General features: G+C 33.6%; 1 protein-coding gene across 1 annotated transcript; it reads right to left on the reverse strand.

Moving 5' to 3' along the window:
• Window positions 1-12,629: 12,629 nt before the first annotated feature.
• LOC114188401 (uncharacterized) lies at window positions 12,630-13,376 on the reverse strand. The gene has a single exon (XM_028076986.2). The coding sequence runs from the start codon at window positions 13,374-13,376 to the stop codon at window positions 12,630-12,632; it is 747 nt and encodes a 248-aa protein (XP_027932787.2).
• Between the last annotated feature and the right edge of the window lie 5,246 nt (window positions 13,377-18,622).

Consider the following 18,622-nt stretch of genomic DNA (forward strand, 5'->3'; position numbering starts at 1 on the left):
CACTACAAAAATGGTTACAAATAATTACCAAAAATAATTATATATATATATATATATATATATATATATATATATTACACATTACATATTGCTATATATATATATATATATATATATATATATACATATATATATATATATATATATATATATATATATATATTACACATTACATATTGCATATTACGGATAAACTGGGTAGATATTTCGAACCATTGATAAATTAAAAAGTAAGCCAAGATTTGTGTCAAGTTCTTATTTCTCATACTATTTAAAGCTAAAGAGATTTTTAATTAGTTTTAAAACGTATAAGTTTGTGTTTTGGTTTTTGTAAGCTTTTCTATTTAATTTAATTTCTCTAAAATCTAAAGTTCATATCTTATGTCTATATTATTTGATGCTGCATTGCAAAAATCATAAGATGGATTAGGTTTGTTGTTCACCAAATACTCTCCACAAAAATCCAGTAGATTTTCATCCTCATTGCATGTGTCGCAGAAATTTGAGAGTAACGTAATATTGTTACTGCCAAACCATAGATCATATAATAAACATCAAAACAATACAAATTTTCTTCACTTCAATATCTATGCGAATGCCAACTTTCTTTTCAATGTTACTGTAATTTCATTTACCATTTGTAGCATAGCATTGCTTATATATACACACTCATAGTATTTATTTGTAAGTATTTATTTGTAAAATAACATTGAATCCTTGTACAATATTTTTCAATATTTTCTATAAAAAGTAGTAAATGGATTGACAAAAATAACTAATGCAAAATATAATATTAAATGGATGTTATTATTATGTTTTTAATTTTTAAAGATACAACTACAAAAATTTTGATTTTTATCTGCCATTATTTATTAGCGCGGTTATAAATAACCGTTACAAATATTAAATAAAATAACTATTAATTTATTTAAATTAATAAAAACATTAATTAAAATACACATCAACATATAACTTTTTTTATCACAAACTTTTATTTAAATACATGATAAAAATTCTTTACGATTGTCTTACCATGTATTAAGTTTCATAATTTAAACTATATTTTCTGTTGCTGCATGAACTTTAGCAGTAGGCGTCTCCTTTAAATGAAGGAAGTTTAAAATGACTCTTTATAGGTTTTGGTCAATGAATTGATCAATTAGGCCTAGTTGGATTTGTGTTTTTGATTTCATATAATTGTAAAAGGCTTGTTATGCATATCATACTTTTGTTGCGAAGTTTCTTTTTTGAATTTTAATGCAGTTAATTTGATATTAATTTCTTTTGAAAACGTTTTTATAATATATTGAATGTAGGAGATAGTCCTTTGTCATTAATTTTTTAAATTGATTTGCATCGATTTTATTAAAAATTTAATTATAAATTTAAAAATATTATTAATTTTTCCCTCAACCTCAAAATTATTTTAATTCAATATACATTTAGTAATATTAAAAACCACAAAATCAAAAACCAATTTTTGCATAAACACAAGTTTAAAATCTATTATATATTATCTATTATCCATTATAATATAAAAAAGAATATATTAGTAATTTTATCTTTTTGCCTTTGCTGACAGTTTCATACGTTCATTTTCTAGTTATTTAATCATGTTAATTTACTCTTTTACTCATTTTATTGTAACATGTCTTTGACTAATTAATTTATTCTTTTATTTTTATTATATACCATTTTTATTTTTTTATGATTTATAATTATTTTCCAAATTTATAAGTAATTGTTAAAGTTAATTATATTCAAAACTTAATTATACACTTAAAAGTATTTTTATTTATTTGCTCATATGTCTTTCTTTCAATATAATATATATATATATATATATATATATATATATATATATATATAAAATAAGCTAAAACTAACAATGCATAGTCATAGTTTTAATAAAATTATCAAATTCTTTTAAACAAATACAAAGAGTTTACTAAAATCATTTTAAAAAATAATAGTTAGAGAGTTTTAGACTCTCGCTAAGCTTATTTTAAAAAGTAATATAAAGAGAGGTCAAAATTTTCAAGAATAATTTCTAACATATAATAAATAGAGTATTTTAAAAAGTAATATAAAGAGGTCAAAATTTTCAAGAATAATTTCTAACGTATAATAAATAGAGACGGCTAGATCCTTTAAGCTAAAACTAATTTTAAGATATAATATAGGGATAAGTCCTGCTTAACAAAAGTTAATTTTAAAAAAATATAGAGAGGGTCATATTGTTGTTAATGGATGAAATTTTATTTTTTTAAATGGTTAAACGCTTCAAAGTGTTTGATTAAAAAAAACTATAAAAAGTTTATTGAGGTAGAATATCATTTTAAAGAATAATATATAGAGAGGGCTAGACCCTTGCTAAACTAAAATTAATTCATAAAATAATTTAAAGATGGATCAAAATCTCTTGGTAAGATAAAATTAAATTTTACAACATATAATCATTTTAAAAACAAAATAGATAGAGAATGTTATACTCTCGTAAAGCCAAAAACTAATTTTAAAAAATGATATAAAGAAAGAACTAATTTTAAAAAATGATATAAAGAAATGACTAAGCCCTAACTAAGAGAAAATTAATTTTTAAAATATCTAGAGAGAGGGCAAGACCCTCGCTAATGGATTGAAGTTTTATTTCTTAAAATTATTAAATTTTGTATGCAGTAAGGTGGTTGCTATATTTGTGTTGATTTGAAAAAGTTGACACTATTTACTTCCAATTTTTGGCCTATGTTATTTTTTCCTTGTTAAATGAATGTATTCTTGTAATGGAATATTTAAAAATATTATTTTTCTATTAGCGTAGTTTGTCTTACGCACGATTTAATATTGTAGAATCGAAGTAACATCTCTTATAACTAACCTCCATGATTTTCTCATGAGTTGCCTTGTCAACACTAAACTGACGATATATATGAGTTCCTGTCGCTTGGCCTCTTAACTTTTGACTGACACTATTCGCTTGATTTCTTGTTTTTATTTTATTTTAAATTTCATCTTAAAATATTAGCGAAACATTAATTAATATTTCTATTATAGTTTTGTATCTTTTCTCAATATATATTTTATGTAGATACAATATCTTGCTCAAAAATTTTGTTGAACCCTAAATTAACAAGTAGTAAATGAATACATAAACGATTAAGAATAAACGATTTTAAGATGCAACAAAATGGGAAAATAAAAAATAAACCAAAGGTAAAAAATGTGGAAATTGAAAAGATATTTAAGTGTAATATTTAAAGTATGTTTTATTATGAGCGAAGGAAATATTAGTTACAATAAGGATATAAATCAGGGACCAGATACACATAACTCCATACTAAATGAAAGTTGAATGTGACATGCAGTAGGAAGGCTTACAAGTTTATCTGGATGAAAGTGGAGATTTGATCCTGCAACCCTAAGACAGTTACAAATATCTCTTATACCTTGTCCATTAGGAACAGCCATGGCTCTTTTGAATGCATCTGATGCTCCATTGCAACAATCAGAAGATGGATTAGCTACATTATTTATCAAATACAATCCACAATAGCTCAATAGCTTTTCATCCCCATTGCATGTTGCAGGAATTTGACCATAACTCAATCTTGTTACTGCCAAACCATACACCATAACAAACATCAAAATACCAAAAACTTTTTTCTCTCCCATCTTCTCTTCAATCTCTATGTCAATACCAACTTTCTTTTTAATCTTATTCTAATTTCATTTATCATTTCTACCATACCATTGCTTATATATACACTTATAGTATTTATTTCTATAATAACTTCCCATCCTTCTGCAATCTTTTTCAATCTTTTCCATAAAAAGTATTAAATATCAATATCAAATATAGATTATTGTATTATTTGGAGTTAATGTGAATATCAATCATGATCAAAGCATAATGTACCAAAATTTATTATCTTTTTGTTATTATTTCAAAAGATATAGAACGTCTTTATAAATGCAAATTTCAAATAGTTAAATATTTTCAATACTTTAAAAAATTATCTTTGTAAGTTATTGATAATATTTAATTATATTTTATTCTAATAAGTTATTAACTTTGAGAGTGGACAAGTGATTTTTTTAGTTATTACTACATGATAATTCATAAGAAGAGGAACTTTTTCTTCTCTTTTATCGGGTTTTGTACTCATTTTTCTATCATATAATAAAATAAGAACTATGTTCGCCTGTATTTATTGTTTCTTAGAAAAAACAAATTATCGACTTTTATAAGTTTTTCAATAAATAAGGATTTCAAATCAAATCATATTGAAATTTGATCAGCTCAAAACTCAAACTAAACAAAACATGATTATACATACAAAAAATTACCATACGCTTTTAGAGTGATCTTTTTTTTATCAAATAATCATAAAAGTCTCTTTAAAAATTCAGTATATATACATCCATTGGTAAATGTAAATGGTTGTTGAAAACTTCATTTCTAAGGTGCTAAAATTATGATAATTATATTTGTCAATAATATAAAATTTGAATTGAAAAATTATATTCTATATATACTGATTATAGCATTACTGACTTTTATGGAAGGCAACGGGATAGGATAGGGACGAGTTTCGCTATCCCATACCTATCTCCATAGAAAAAATTTATCTCCATCCATATACCCAAATCTAATAGGTATCAAACTTTTATCTCATCCGTTATGCACACTCAATGGGGGGAGATCCTTTCTAGCTAAGTGACTACCAAATATAGGTTTGACAGAGAGTTAGGTGAGGTCTACTCGCTGGGCGAGCAAACTCTCGCTGATCAAAAGCCAAACTCGAGTTTGGCAAAGAGTTAGGGGAAACAACCTTGTTGGCCAAGTCTACATTCGTTGACGAATAAATGTGCATTTTTGTTCTAGTGCTCAGCTCATTGAGCCAGATGTTTACTCACTAAGCAGGTGTCCTCCCCAAGGAACTCCCTAAGCGAGTGGTTAGTCTCATTGAGCCAGATTGTTTGCTTATATGAGTGAATTTTGGTTTGGATTGTGAAGAACCTTCTGGGAAATTATGCTCTATATAAAATTTATGGGGTTATGACTATGAAAGTGAATCAATGGAATGGAAAGGTGTAAATTTTGAATTGTATTGTTGTGTAAGGTTTATGTTTCTAAGGAAGAAGTGTAAATCCTTTATTAGTTAATGTTATGCATTTACTAGGGATACATGTTAGTAAAAAAGTCATTATAAACTCTAGTAGACTTATAAACTCATATAAAACATTGTAGTCTTGGTGGTGAGAGTTGAAGGAGGTTCTGATGGCGAGATCTGGGGTTGGAACTTTTTTCTAGTGAAGCCATAAGTTAACTTCCCTTAGTCATGCAAGGGTTGAGATTGTGTAATTTAGTATGGTCGGTCTTAGTATTTTGATTCACTATTTCATGATAGGTGTGAGGCTTCTGGTATCCAAGTCAATCCATAAATTCAGATATTGACTCTAAAATATTGGTTTTTCTATAGAGAAATTATTATGTTGGTTTTAAGTGGTAATGACTTTAATATTATAGATGTTATAATACATTTATGTTTGAAATTATAATTGCCTTACCCTTTTTCTCTTGTTGGTGTGTTTGTTTGTGTTCTCTTTTGAAATGATCACTATAATGGTCTGAGAATAAGAGCCTGCAAGTGAGAGTGAGAATATATCATAATGGATAGTTCTTTTGGAAATCTTTAATGTTTAGTCTATTTGAAGATTGTGTATTGTGCAGTAATGTCTTCATATTCTGGTCCCAAGTTGTATAAACAAAATATATTTTGGTTAGGTTTGCTTGACGTTCTAAATTATTGGATGAACTCTATTTTTGGGTTGTTATACTAACTTCTAGTAATTTTTTTTTCTTCTCTAGTAAATATAAGGACATTTATTTATTTTTATTTGTTTTTAACATATGCAAATAGTAATTTTAATTTCCAAAAATTTAATTTATAACGATTTTTAATCGGTTAAATTTATAATTTTAACCTTTAAAAAGTATAATTTTTTGTAGTGTTAAAGAAATTTGAGATAATGAAAACAATTTAAAACTATTTCAAAACTTAAGTACACATTAAATAATATAGTTGTGAAGCACATATGTGTTGCCTATTTTTATTTTATTATTATAAAAAATCAAAAATTATTAAAATAAATTTAATTAAATTTATAAAAAAATATAAAAATAAGTTGGTGGTTTAAAAATAGTGAGACTCAATTATGTTAATATTAAAAGGTTTTAGTATAAATAGAATTGTTATAAATGAGTTTTATTATTTTAAAACACATCATCTCTCTAGAAACCACTTTTCTAGAGCTCTTTGACTTCTCTATAAAAGTTCTGTCTTTTTGGTCATCTGATTGAAGAATCAAGACAGTAGGATTGATCCTCTCATTGAGCTCTTCACTATAGTATATATATAGTGATAAAACTCATATTAGAAAACGATAAATATATATAGTGATAAAACTCATGTTTGTCATCGTAGGATAGTTTTTTTTAAGTGTAGTCTAATATTGGTTTTAACTTCCAGATTTTATTTTAGTTTTATAAAATATAGATCATGAGTAATAAGAACGGTTCCCAATTCTAGGGTTCCACTTCTATAACATTCCATCTCACTGCATCCCACTTCTATTTGTGTGCCTCTCCACCCCTACCAACATCTCACTTCTATTTGTGTTCCTTTCCACCTCTAGTGACATTCCACTCTCATTGTTTCACCCCTCAACAGGTTGGTCTTATATATCTTTCAAAATTTGGACCTCCATTAATTTCTTATTGTCACGTTGTTTCTTATTGTCATACATATTGTTTATTATCATCATGCTTTTTAATGACTATATGTTAATCAAATCTTGTCCATAAGTAGAAGGAATTAATCTCTCTGAGGTATTAATTTCTCTCTTTCTTTCTTAATTTGTTGTTTTTCAATAAGGCATTGTTCATCTCCTCTTTTGTTATGCCTTACTTATGAGAATATTTTTTATATGAAACTCCAATAGTAATAATCATCATGTGAGTATTCACTAGGAATTAAACCTAAAAATTTCCACCTACCTCTTTACTCTTGGGAAAAATGTTGTAAAAATTTAATTGTTTCATTTTTTGAATAATAACACATTGATTTTGGTAGAGAAATTTATTTCGCATCTTTCAAAATTTAATTTAATATCGATAAGAAAACATAATACTTCCTCTACATGTGAAATTTGATGAGTGCTTGAATAACTCCATGTAGTTTTCTCTACCCATTCAACTTTTAATATAAAATGTTTTCTTCTTAGTTTCATTTTTCTCCCCTAGAATAGCTCAAACCAATGATAGTATGCTTGAATCCACAAAATTTAGCATCGACACAAAGTTATACTCTTGTTTGAAGAAGAGTCTCGATTGGAAAACTAAATTCCACTACAAGCCTTATGTGAATGTTGATTAAGCTCTAAAAAGAGGAAGCACTAAAACATTAGGCCTCCATATAGGTATGGAAACACTTAGAAAAATACTTAAAACACTTCATAGGAAAAATAAACATAAAAAATAATCATAATCACCCCATAACAATTAACCATCTTGTTATACATCATTATTAATATTGATTTGTTACATATATTGACATATTGAATATCATATTACCATTAAATTTATTTTATGTTTGGTATAATCATATTCAAACAAATTTATTTTATTATCATGAATATTTTTGGTGTTAACTATTTTATATTAATATTGTACAAGACAATTTAAAAAATATGGATGGAGAGAAAAAAAAAATTCAAAAGCATGTATCGTTAGTTAAGCATTTTGGATTTGTACCTTAAGAACAAGACCAACACACTTGCAAGGTATAGGAATATTTTGATTAATATCAATGATTATATTTTTAAATTTGTAATATATTTTATTAAATACTTGCAAGGTATAAGAATTATTTTTTATTTGTAATACTTGTAGATGTTGTCATATGCCATTTTTTAAATACTTATTTAATGTAATTGTATAAAATAAAATTAGGTATCATTTTATATGTACATTTTTGGATATATAATTACGTATCTTAGTTTTTTTTGTAATTTTAAATGTAATGGATATTTTTACATTTATAATATATTATCGATTATTTTTTATTAAATACTAATGATTTACTTTATTTATTTATTTTGCAGGATCAAAATCCTTGAAGATGTTGTTATATGCCATTTTTTAAATACTTATTTAATGTAATTGTATAAAATAAAATTAGGTATCATTTTATATGTACATTTTTGGATATATAGTTACATATCTTAGTTTTTGTAATTTTGTAATTTTAAATGTAATGGATATTTTTACATTTATAATATATTATCGATTATTTTTTGTTAAATACTAATGATTTACTTTTTTTATCCTTGAAGATGTTGTCATATGTTATTTTTAAAATATTTATTTAATGTAATTGTATAAAGTATAATTAGGTATCATTTTATATGTAATTTTTGGATATACAGTTACATATTTTTGTTTTTGTAATTTTAAATGTAATGGATGTTATATATTTATATTTCATGTTTATTTATTTTAATTGATATTTATTTTCAAAATGTAAATGTGACTTATCTATTCATTACAACATGCTATTTGCAGCAATTATTATATCATTTATAATAATAATAATAATAATAATAATAATAATAATTAATAATAGTAATAACTAATTAATTTTACTCTTTTATATATTTTTTATAATTTTGTGTTATTACTATTAAAAAATATAATAGTGATAATAGATTTGTCACTAATATCTTATATGTTAGTGATATTTCATTATTGTCACTATTACACAAAATTTATAGTGACAACTATTTTTGTCACAATAAAATTTAGTTTTAGTGACATTTAAAATTATTGTCACAAGTATAATAGTGACATAACTATTAGTGACAATTTTAATTTTGTCACAAAGTACTATTAGTCACATATTTATGCCTTTTAGTGATGAATATTTATATCACTATAATCAATTTTTCTTGTAGTGGATGCAATTGGTGTGAATATTTTGATAGAATTAATGTTTGATACTCGAATGGTCTTTGGTGGAGGTTTTGGAGTTGTATGGATTGGTTGAATAGATATAATTTTGCTTAAATAAGTTCCTGTAGAATTATGCAAATTTGCTCACTTGCTGGGCGAGCCTACTCGCTGGACGAATAAGTTGATCTGCAGAATTATGCAGAATGTAACGTCCTAGCCGGAAATTACTTACAAGATAAATAACGATAATATTTATCTGAACAACCTCATTTATTATGAACAATTTCCCAAACGCAGGAATAGATTTAAAGTCAAAGTCTAACGCGCCAAATCAATTAATCATATCGCGCGGCAAAATCGAACTGTAAAGTAGGTGTCTATAAAATTTATTACATCAAAATCCATATCAAGATTCATACTCGAGCATACATGCCTCACGACCATATCAAGAACTCCTTTAACCTAGTTCCCTCGCTTAGGCTTGAAAACTGAAGCTTTTCCTTGGATCCCTGATGAACTCCCATTGACCCTCCTCTAAACCAGTACCCTTGTTCCTCCTCAGACTCACGTTACTTCTCTGTCAACTCTCTCCTCACTATCCTCAAACTTTCAGACTCAAGGATGCTCTCTCTCTCCCTTCATTTTTCCCTTTAATGGCCCTTTAATGCTAGATAATCAAAGTAAAACGAAAAAATATACTTATGCTTGGTTTTAATTGTCATTCAAGTTACCCTTCTATAGATTTTTCAGCACCCTTAGGTGTTCCTCTAGCTAGGTTTTTCTCGGCCCTTCACATTCTTACCTAAAAATAAAATTGATAAAAACAAAAAGTCTATGATTTTGTCCAAGCCAAGGTTTGAACCCATCACCACACAATTCAATTTCAAATGCACAACTAATCCAACCAAATCACATTTCATGATACAATTCATACTTCAAAGGTTATATTCTACTATCAAAGGTTATATTCTACTATCACACATATGGCATACATAGGACTCGAACCCAAGTCCTCTCACATAATAAAGTACTCTCAACCACATGAGCTAGTACTTTTCCACGTCCTGAAAGTTAACATTTAATGCTATAAAGGCTTCTCATACCCGCATTTATTAAATAATTACTTATTTAATTATTTAAATTTTGTGGGTCTTACATTCCCCTCAGCTTATAAAATTTTCGTCCTCAAAAATTAAAGCTTACTAGGAAATAGATGCGGGTAAGACCGTCTCATTAGGTCATCCGTCTCCCATGTCATTTCTTGAGTAGTTTCATCCCATAGGACTTTCACAGTCCGGATCTCCTTGCCTCTCAACTGTTTAATTTGTGAATCCATAATTCGCACCAGTCCCGCCTCTATGGTCAAATCCTCCCGAAGCTGAACATCGTCTGATTCCAACACATGCGAAGGATCTGCAATTACTTTCTTAACTGCGACACATGAAAAACGTTATGCAAGTTCGCCAATTGAAGTGGTAGTGTAATCTCATACGCCACATGGCCTATCCTCTAAGTAATCTGATACGGCCCAATGAACCTTGGGGTCAGCTTCTTCGACTTGAGCACCCTCCCAACACCAGTGATTGGAGTCACCCTGAGAAACACATGGTCCCCAGCCTCAAACTCCAACGGTCTCCTTCTTTTGTCAGCATAAGACTTCTGCCGACTCTGTGTAGCTCTCATCCTCTCCTGAATTGTCTTGACTTTATCGGTGGTCATCTGTAAAAACTCAGGACCTAGCACCACTGTCTCACCATCCTGATTCCAGCACAATGGAGTCCTACATCTCCGCCCATACAGTACTTCATAAGGAGCCATCCCGATACTAGAGTGATAACTGTTATTATAAGTAAAATCCACTAAAGGGAGTACCTCACTCCAACCGCCCAAGTGATCCAGCACACAAGCCCTCAACAAGTCTTCTAAGGACTGAATAGTCCTCTCCGACTGCCCGTCAGTCTGAGGATGATAAGCTGAACTCATCCTTAGCTGTGTACCCAGTGCTGCCTACAATGACTGCCAAAATCTCGACGTAAATCTTGGGTCCCGATCTGATACTATACTGACTGGCACTCCATGCAGTCTGACCACCTCCCTCACGTATAACTCGACCAATTTATCCATTGACAATTTCTGGTTTATCGGCAAGAAGTGGGCACACTTCGTCAGCCGATCTACAATCCCACTTCCACTGAGGGATCTCTAATGGTTCCAGTGTACCGCCCGACCTCTGATGTTCTATCTTTGCCTTCTGACATACCAGACATGATGCGACGAAATCTACAACATCCGTCTTCATACCAGTCCACCAAAAAGAATCTTTCAAGTCTTTGTACATCTTAGTCATACCAGGATGTATACTAAGACGACTCTTATGACCCTCTTCCAGTATTCTCTTTCTCAACCTTGGTCCCCATGGAACACACACGATTCCGATAACGAAGAATACCATCCACTCCCATCTGATAGTCCTTACCTTTCTCGGTGCCCAACCATCCCACTATCTGTTGTAACTCCTTATCCTTCCCCTGTGCTACTTTAATCTCTCCCAGAAAATCATTAGTAACCCTCAGCATCCCACAACGTATATGGTCTGATTCTGTCTAATATTCCAAGTTCATGTCCCGGAGCTTCTCTATCAATTCCAATTCCTTCACCATCATAGACGACATGTGTACTCGTTTTCGTGCACCTTCAATTGTCTCGATGCATATGCTACTGGTCTCCCTCCCTGCATCAGAACACAACCCAAACCCTGATACGACGCATCATAGTATACTTCAAATGTCTTAGTCGTGTTTGGAATAGCCAAGACTGGAGCGGTAGTCAGTCTTCTCTTAATTTCCTCAAAGCACTTCTCGCAACCTTCCGTCCAGCAAACAGGTTGATCCTTACGGGTAAGTTGCGTCATAGGACTCACCAATTTCGAAAATCCCTCCACAAATCACCGATAATATCCTGCCAGTCCTAGAAAACTCCGCACCTAGGACACTGTTTGTGGTCGCTCCCAATTCATTACTGTTTCAATCTTTGCCGGGTCGACTGCAATACCCTGCGCAGAGATTATGTGTCGAAGAAACTGAACTTCTTTCAACCAAAACTTACATTTGGATAACTTCCCATACAATTAGTGCTCTCTGAGTATATCAAGTACCACTCGCAGGTGCTCAGCATGTTCGTCTCGATTTCTAGAGTAAATAAGAATGTCGTCAATAAATACTACGATAAACTTATCTAGCCACGGTCGGAAAATTCTATTCATGTAATCCATGAAAATTGCCAGGGCGTTGGTCACTCCAAAGGGCATCACAACATATTCATAATGGCCATACCGCGATCTGAAAGCGGTTTTCTGCACATCCTCGGGTTTAACCAGGATTTGATGATACCCGGATCGAAGGTCTATTTTTTAGAATATTCCTGCCCCTCTCAACTGGTCCAACAAATCATCTATTCTAGGTAAAGGATATTTATTTTTGATTGTCAACTTATTTAATTGCCGATAGTTTACACAGAGCCTGGAACTTCCATCTTTCTTCTTAACCAATAGTACTAGAGCCCCCCACGGTGACGCACTAGGTCGGATGAACTTCTTTTCTAGCAGATCCTCGATCTGCTACTTCAACTCAGCCAACTCGGTCGGTGCCATTCTATATGGAGCCATCGACACAGGCCCAGCTCCAGGCACAAGATCAATAGTGAAGTCGACGTCCCTACTGGGTGGTAATCCAAGCACTTCATCGGGAAACACATCAGCGTAATCATCTACTACCGGTATGCTCCTGATCACATCAATTGTACTCTTTTTCTCTGGCTGCACTATTAACATATAACACGAGGCTCCCTCGGCCTCTTCTTGCATAGCCTCACGTGTAGAGATCATTGACAGCCCCTCAGCTTCAGGAAACACTAAATTGCGTCGTCTACAATCAATCATAACGTGACTGCTTGACAACCAGTCCATTCCGAGTGTCACATCCAACCCCTTCAATGACAAGCAATTGAGGTTCACCTTGAACCTACGTCCTGCCACCTCTATAGAACATTGAGCGCAAACTGAGTTGGTCGATACTTGCCCAGATGTAGGTGTCGAGATTGTCAGTTTGCACCCCAAGTCACGGACGACAAGTCCAAGTCTACGCACACATTCCTTGGAGACGAATGAGTGTGTAGCCCTTGAGTCAAACAACACCAATACACTATGATTAAATAGCAAGCATCTGTCAAATATGAGGTTACTTGACTGAGCAGCCTCAGTACTGGTCAACGCAAAAACCCTCCCTGCAGCTCTGGGTCGTTCAGTTAATGCCTTGGGTCGTTCTTGTTGGGACATTGCCTCACATAATGCCTCATTTGCTCGCATTTGTAGCACTTCACATGATCAGTACTACCTCCTGTACTACTCGTAGCTTTAGTGCAGTTCCTGCGAAGGTGTGGACCACCACAGTTATAACATCTCAAACCTGGAGATGATGACGAAGGTCTACTGTAGGGTGCCTTCTACTGCCTAGTCTCAGAAGTAGTCTTCTGTGTTCTCGCAACCCGGCTGGGCCTAACCTTTAACTCCTCCACGGTCCTGGCCTGCTCAACCAGGATTGGAAACTCCCGAATTCGTAGCAGCACCAAGAATCTGCGCAACTCGTGCCTCAAACCTCCTTCAAACTTGCGACAGCGCCACTCTTCCGTGATCGACAAGTCCAAGTACTCAAAATGGTCCACGTAAGCCTGCACAGATTTACTGCCCTGCTGTAGTGTGAGGAACTCAGCTTCCAAAGCATGTTTGGCTGAATCTGGAAAGTACTTCTCCAGGAATCTCATCCTGAAGTTCACCCAATTCACCTCCTCCTGACGGGTTTGCATCTGCTGCTGCATCCCTGTCCACTAGTATTCCGCATCACCCACCAGTAAAAAGGTGGCAAACGTCAGTTGTTGCGCCTCGGTACACGCCAACACTTGAAATATCTTTTCACACTCCTTGAGCCAGCCATTGGCTTCGTCAGAGGTAGCCTTGCCGCTGAACTTAGACAGCTTGTGCTTCAGTACATCTTCCATAGTAACTACTCGAGTGGGTGGAACCATTGCCCTTGGTTGCGCGACAACAGGCTGCATCGCGTCAACCATGGGGTGGATTGCCTGCGCGATCTCATCCGCCCCAACATCATTCCTCATCCTCCTGTTTGCCATGGCTTGGATTCGCCACATATTTAGCTGGTGAATCACACAACTTAATTTCAATATCATAAATAAGCAAAACATATATTCACAATGCTAACGTAATAAGCTCACTCCCCAAAGATCCCAAAAATCATTGAAATTACGGCTCTGATACAAAATGTAACGTCCTAGCCGGAAATTACTTATAAGATAAATAACGATAATATTTATCTGAGCAACCTCATTTATTATGAACAATTTCCCAAATGCGGGAATAGATTTAAAGTCAAAGTCCAACGCGCCATATCAATTAATCATACCGCGCGGCAAAATCGAACTGTAAAGTAGGTGTCTATAAAATTTATTACATCAAATCCATATCAAGATTCATACTCGAGCATACAGGCCTCACGACCACATCACATGCATCTCAAAAACATCAAAATTAATCCAAACAGTGAAACTGCGTTCGTGCCACCTGGCGGTTCATCACTGATACCCAGAAACTGGTTCTGGTGCGTGTGTCACCTGGCGGTCCCGCGCGACCCGCCAGGCGGTTTTTGGAAAAATCCCACAAACCTAGTTTTCCATTCTGATTTTCACGAAAATAACAACCCCCATTCCCTCACACATCATAATACAGTCAATAACGAATAAAATACAACATCAACAATCATAAGAACTCCCCTAACCTGGTTCCCTCGCTTAGGCTTGAAAACTGAAGCTTTTCCTTGGATCCTTGATGAACTCCCCTTAACCCTCCTCCAAACCAGTACCCTTGTTCCTCCTCAGACTCACGTTACTTCTTTGTCAACTCTCTCCTCACTATCCTCAAACTTTCAGACTCGAGGATGCTCTCTCTCTCCCTCCATTCTTCTCTTTAATGACCCTTTAATGCTAGATAATCAAAGTAAAACGAAGAAAATACTTATGCTTGGTTTTAATTGTCATTCAAGTTACCCTTGTTGGTATCGCGCAGCGGAATGTTTGAGCGTGCGGACAAAACCAAGAGGGGGGTGAATTGGTTTTTAAATAATAAAATTAATACTTTAAAATTTTTCCAAAATTTATCAAGTAGATCAATAAATAATTTCTTTATAACAAAATAATGGATGAAATAAAGAAATAGAGAAGAAGATTGAACACAAGTATTTATACTGGTTCGGATCAAAAGATCCTACGTCCAGTTGTTAATCTCTTAAAAACGAGATTAACTAAATCACTAACAAGTAACAGATTTACAATCAGATATTTAGAGTGTAAGGAAAGAAAACACCTCTCTTGAATCTCACAAGAGATGAACACCTTTCTCTGAATCACACAGAGAACCTTGACCTTAGCTTTCCTAGCAACAGCAGCAGCACTCAATCTCCTAGAACACCTCTCAGGAAAAGTTATCGCTCTACCCACACTAGGTTTTTCAAAGCTTCAATTGAGAACACTCAGAGAACTCTCTTGCAGTCACAGCACTAGCACTCTAGCTTCTCAAAAAGGTAATTGAGAGGTAACTCTGAAGTTCCTTAAATAGGGGTTCCAAAAATTAGGTCAAAAAGCTGAACAGTCGCGCCCAACTGACCAGGATAATCGATTATCACTAGTGATAATCGATTATTCCAGTGTGGTTTATGGAAAACAAATTTTTGGGCAGATAATCGATTATCAGAAGTAATAATCGATTATTCCAGTGCTTTCTTGAAAAAATTTGTTCAGCTCAGGATAATCAATTATTCCAAGTGATAATCGATTATCATTTTGATATTTCGAGAAATACTAGAATTTTCTTGTACAATACTGCTTCTAACTTAATCCAATTACATTTTACACAATAGCTTTAAACATAATAACATGTAGTCTTCATATTGTCTTCCAGATGGCTTTCAGGCTTCTTTTATCATGATCAAAATCTTGCTTCAGCATTTAGACTTGTATTGCTTTTGCCAACAGCCCTTCTATAGATTTTTCAGCACCCTTGGTTGTTCCTCTAGCTAGGTTTCTCTCGGCCCTTCACATTCTTACCCAAAAATAAAATTGATAAAAACAGAAAGTCTATGATTTTGTCCAAGCCAAAGTTTGAACCCATCACCACACAATTCAATTTCAAATGCACAACCAATCCAACCAAATCACATTTCATGATACAATTCATACTTCAAAGGTTATATTCTACTATCACGCTTCAAACACATTATTATCAGATCAAAATAATAAAGTAAAATAACACACATATGGCATACATAAGACTTGAACCCAAGTCCTCTCACATAATAAAGTACTCTCAACCACATGAGCTAGTACTTTTTCACGTCTTGAAAGTTAACATTTAATGCCATAAAGGCTTCTCATACCCGCATTTATTAAATAATTACTTATTTAATTTTTTTAAATTTTGTGGGTCTTACACAGAACACTGATCTGCAGAATTATGCAGATTCGCATACTCGTTGGGCAAGTGCTACTAACTGGGCTAGCATGGGTCAGTGGCTAGGCTGGTGTTACTCGCTGGGCAAATTTCCAAGTCAGAAACTTCCAGACTAACTTGTTCCTTGTTGTGGTATTTAGTTATGGAGAAGTTTTTTTTATGTTCCAAAGCAGATACTAGGATTATCACTTGTAAGGGGTGAGGTTCATTGTTGCATTGGTGTCTAAAGCATGACCAGTTTCAATAGTTTCTTATTGAATGATTTTTGTAGGAAATGTGGAGTAGAGACAACATGTAACATCCCTAAGGAATATTACTTTAAAAATATCACAAACAATTAAATAAATGAGACTAAATACGACAATATAAAAATTTTCCTCATTTATATACGCAGATTCCCAAAACGCAGGAATTTAAAGTCGTACTATCAAAACATTGTAACCGTTCACAATTCAAAAACATTACAACTCATAAAAGCCAAAACGGCTAATGTCCAAAACATAAATACATCAGAAAGTTTAAATCTTCAAAAAGCCCAAATCATCCCTCTCTCTGGTCTCAAGCGTCTTCCGGCTCACCTGTCAAGTCATCTGCTCCCGGATAACGAATCATCCGATCATCGCCATGCACACACAGATAGGGTGAGTTATGCATATTAAACAAATTAAATATGATACCCATCCCAATAAAAATTTACAGATACATGTTAAGTACAAGTTATTCACCACGATCTCAGATTCCTTCCTGAGTCCCATGCATGAAACTAGGTCCTGGGACTTTCACTGTGCTTCCACGAAACTATCCCTTTCGTGGTCCAACCCTACGAGCCAATCCTGCTCATAGTCCAACCCTACAGACTCCTCGCCTGTAGTAACACATCCAAGCTTACACAACTTGGACCCTAGCACGCACGCAATCACCATACTATGGACTCCTCGCCTGATAGTAGCCAACGGGAACATCACAGTTCCTTGCCCATCGTGCGCACAACGCATGCAATCACCATACTAAGGACTCCTCGCCCAATAGTAGCCGACGGGAACTCATCTAGTTCCATGCCCATCATGCGTTCCACCACTCAAGCACGTCTCAGACCTCTATTGGACTTAGTCCATCAACCCAAGCATAAAAGAAGTGAACTTAGTCCTTAGAGTTCACTAATCAAGCAAAAGAAGATAATTGTACAGCCACACAAACCGCCTGGTACCGCTTAGACACCGCTACGCGGATACTGGCAAAAAACTGCTCGGCGGTCACACTCCCACCACCAGGCATTGCGCCCCAGATTGGACCCGAAATTCTCCATCACTGCCTGGCGGACACCAGCCTGCCGCCAGGCGCCTAGCGCTAACAGTGGCCACTGCCACTTGTCTTTCACTCTACCGCCAGGCGGTTCACCTCGCGCCGCCAGGCGCTATACCAGTAGCGCAAAGCTACTGGTTTTTGGCAGTTTTTACAGGTCTTAGTAGACCCACATTTACATAATATTTCCATCACTCATTCATTCATAACTTTACAAGACGTAAAATCAAACCAGAATGTAATATGTACAATTAGCTAAACCCGAATCTCAATCCTCTCATCTCGATATGCCTCGCATAATACAGTACAAGAGCATGCCCTATGGTGTAACTAGTAAGCTCATCACTCACCACAATACAAAGTACAGTTTGCAGTACTCTTCTCTAATTGCACTTGCACCTAAGTCATACCACAAATAAATCCTTAGTCCTCCTATGTTAGTATGCTCACTTAATTCATGAAAAGAGATTTATTGACTTTTAACCCAAATCTTCCAGAAATCCCCCCCTGTGACTCTCCATAACACATTTTTCAGCAACATCACCAAGACGTTCTCCCCTCTGATGCGTCGCCTGGCGGTCACCCAAGTGCTGCCAGGCGGTTCATACCAGTTTCGCACACTGCCACATTTTCCAGCATTCACAGTGTTCACCACTAACCCAAATTCCTTTTGCATTAATTCTAACATATCTCCACCTCCACACAACAATCAACATTCATATCCTAATCACATT

Source organism: Vigna unguiculata, chromosome 6 (assembly GCF_037176805.1).
Source record: "Vigna unguiculata cultivar grain cowpea cultivar isolate G323 ecotype 2 chromosome 6, ASM3717680v1, whole genome shotgun sequence".
NCBI lineage: Eukaryota > Viridiplantae > Streptophyta > Magnoliopsida > Fabales > Fabaceae > Vigna > Vigna unguiculata.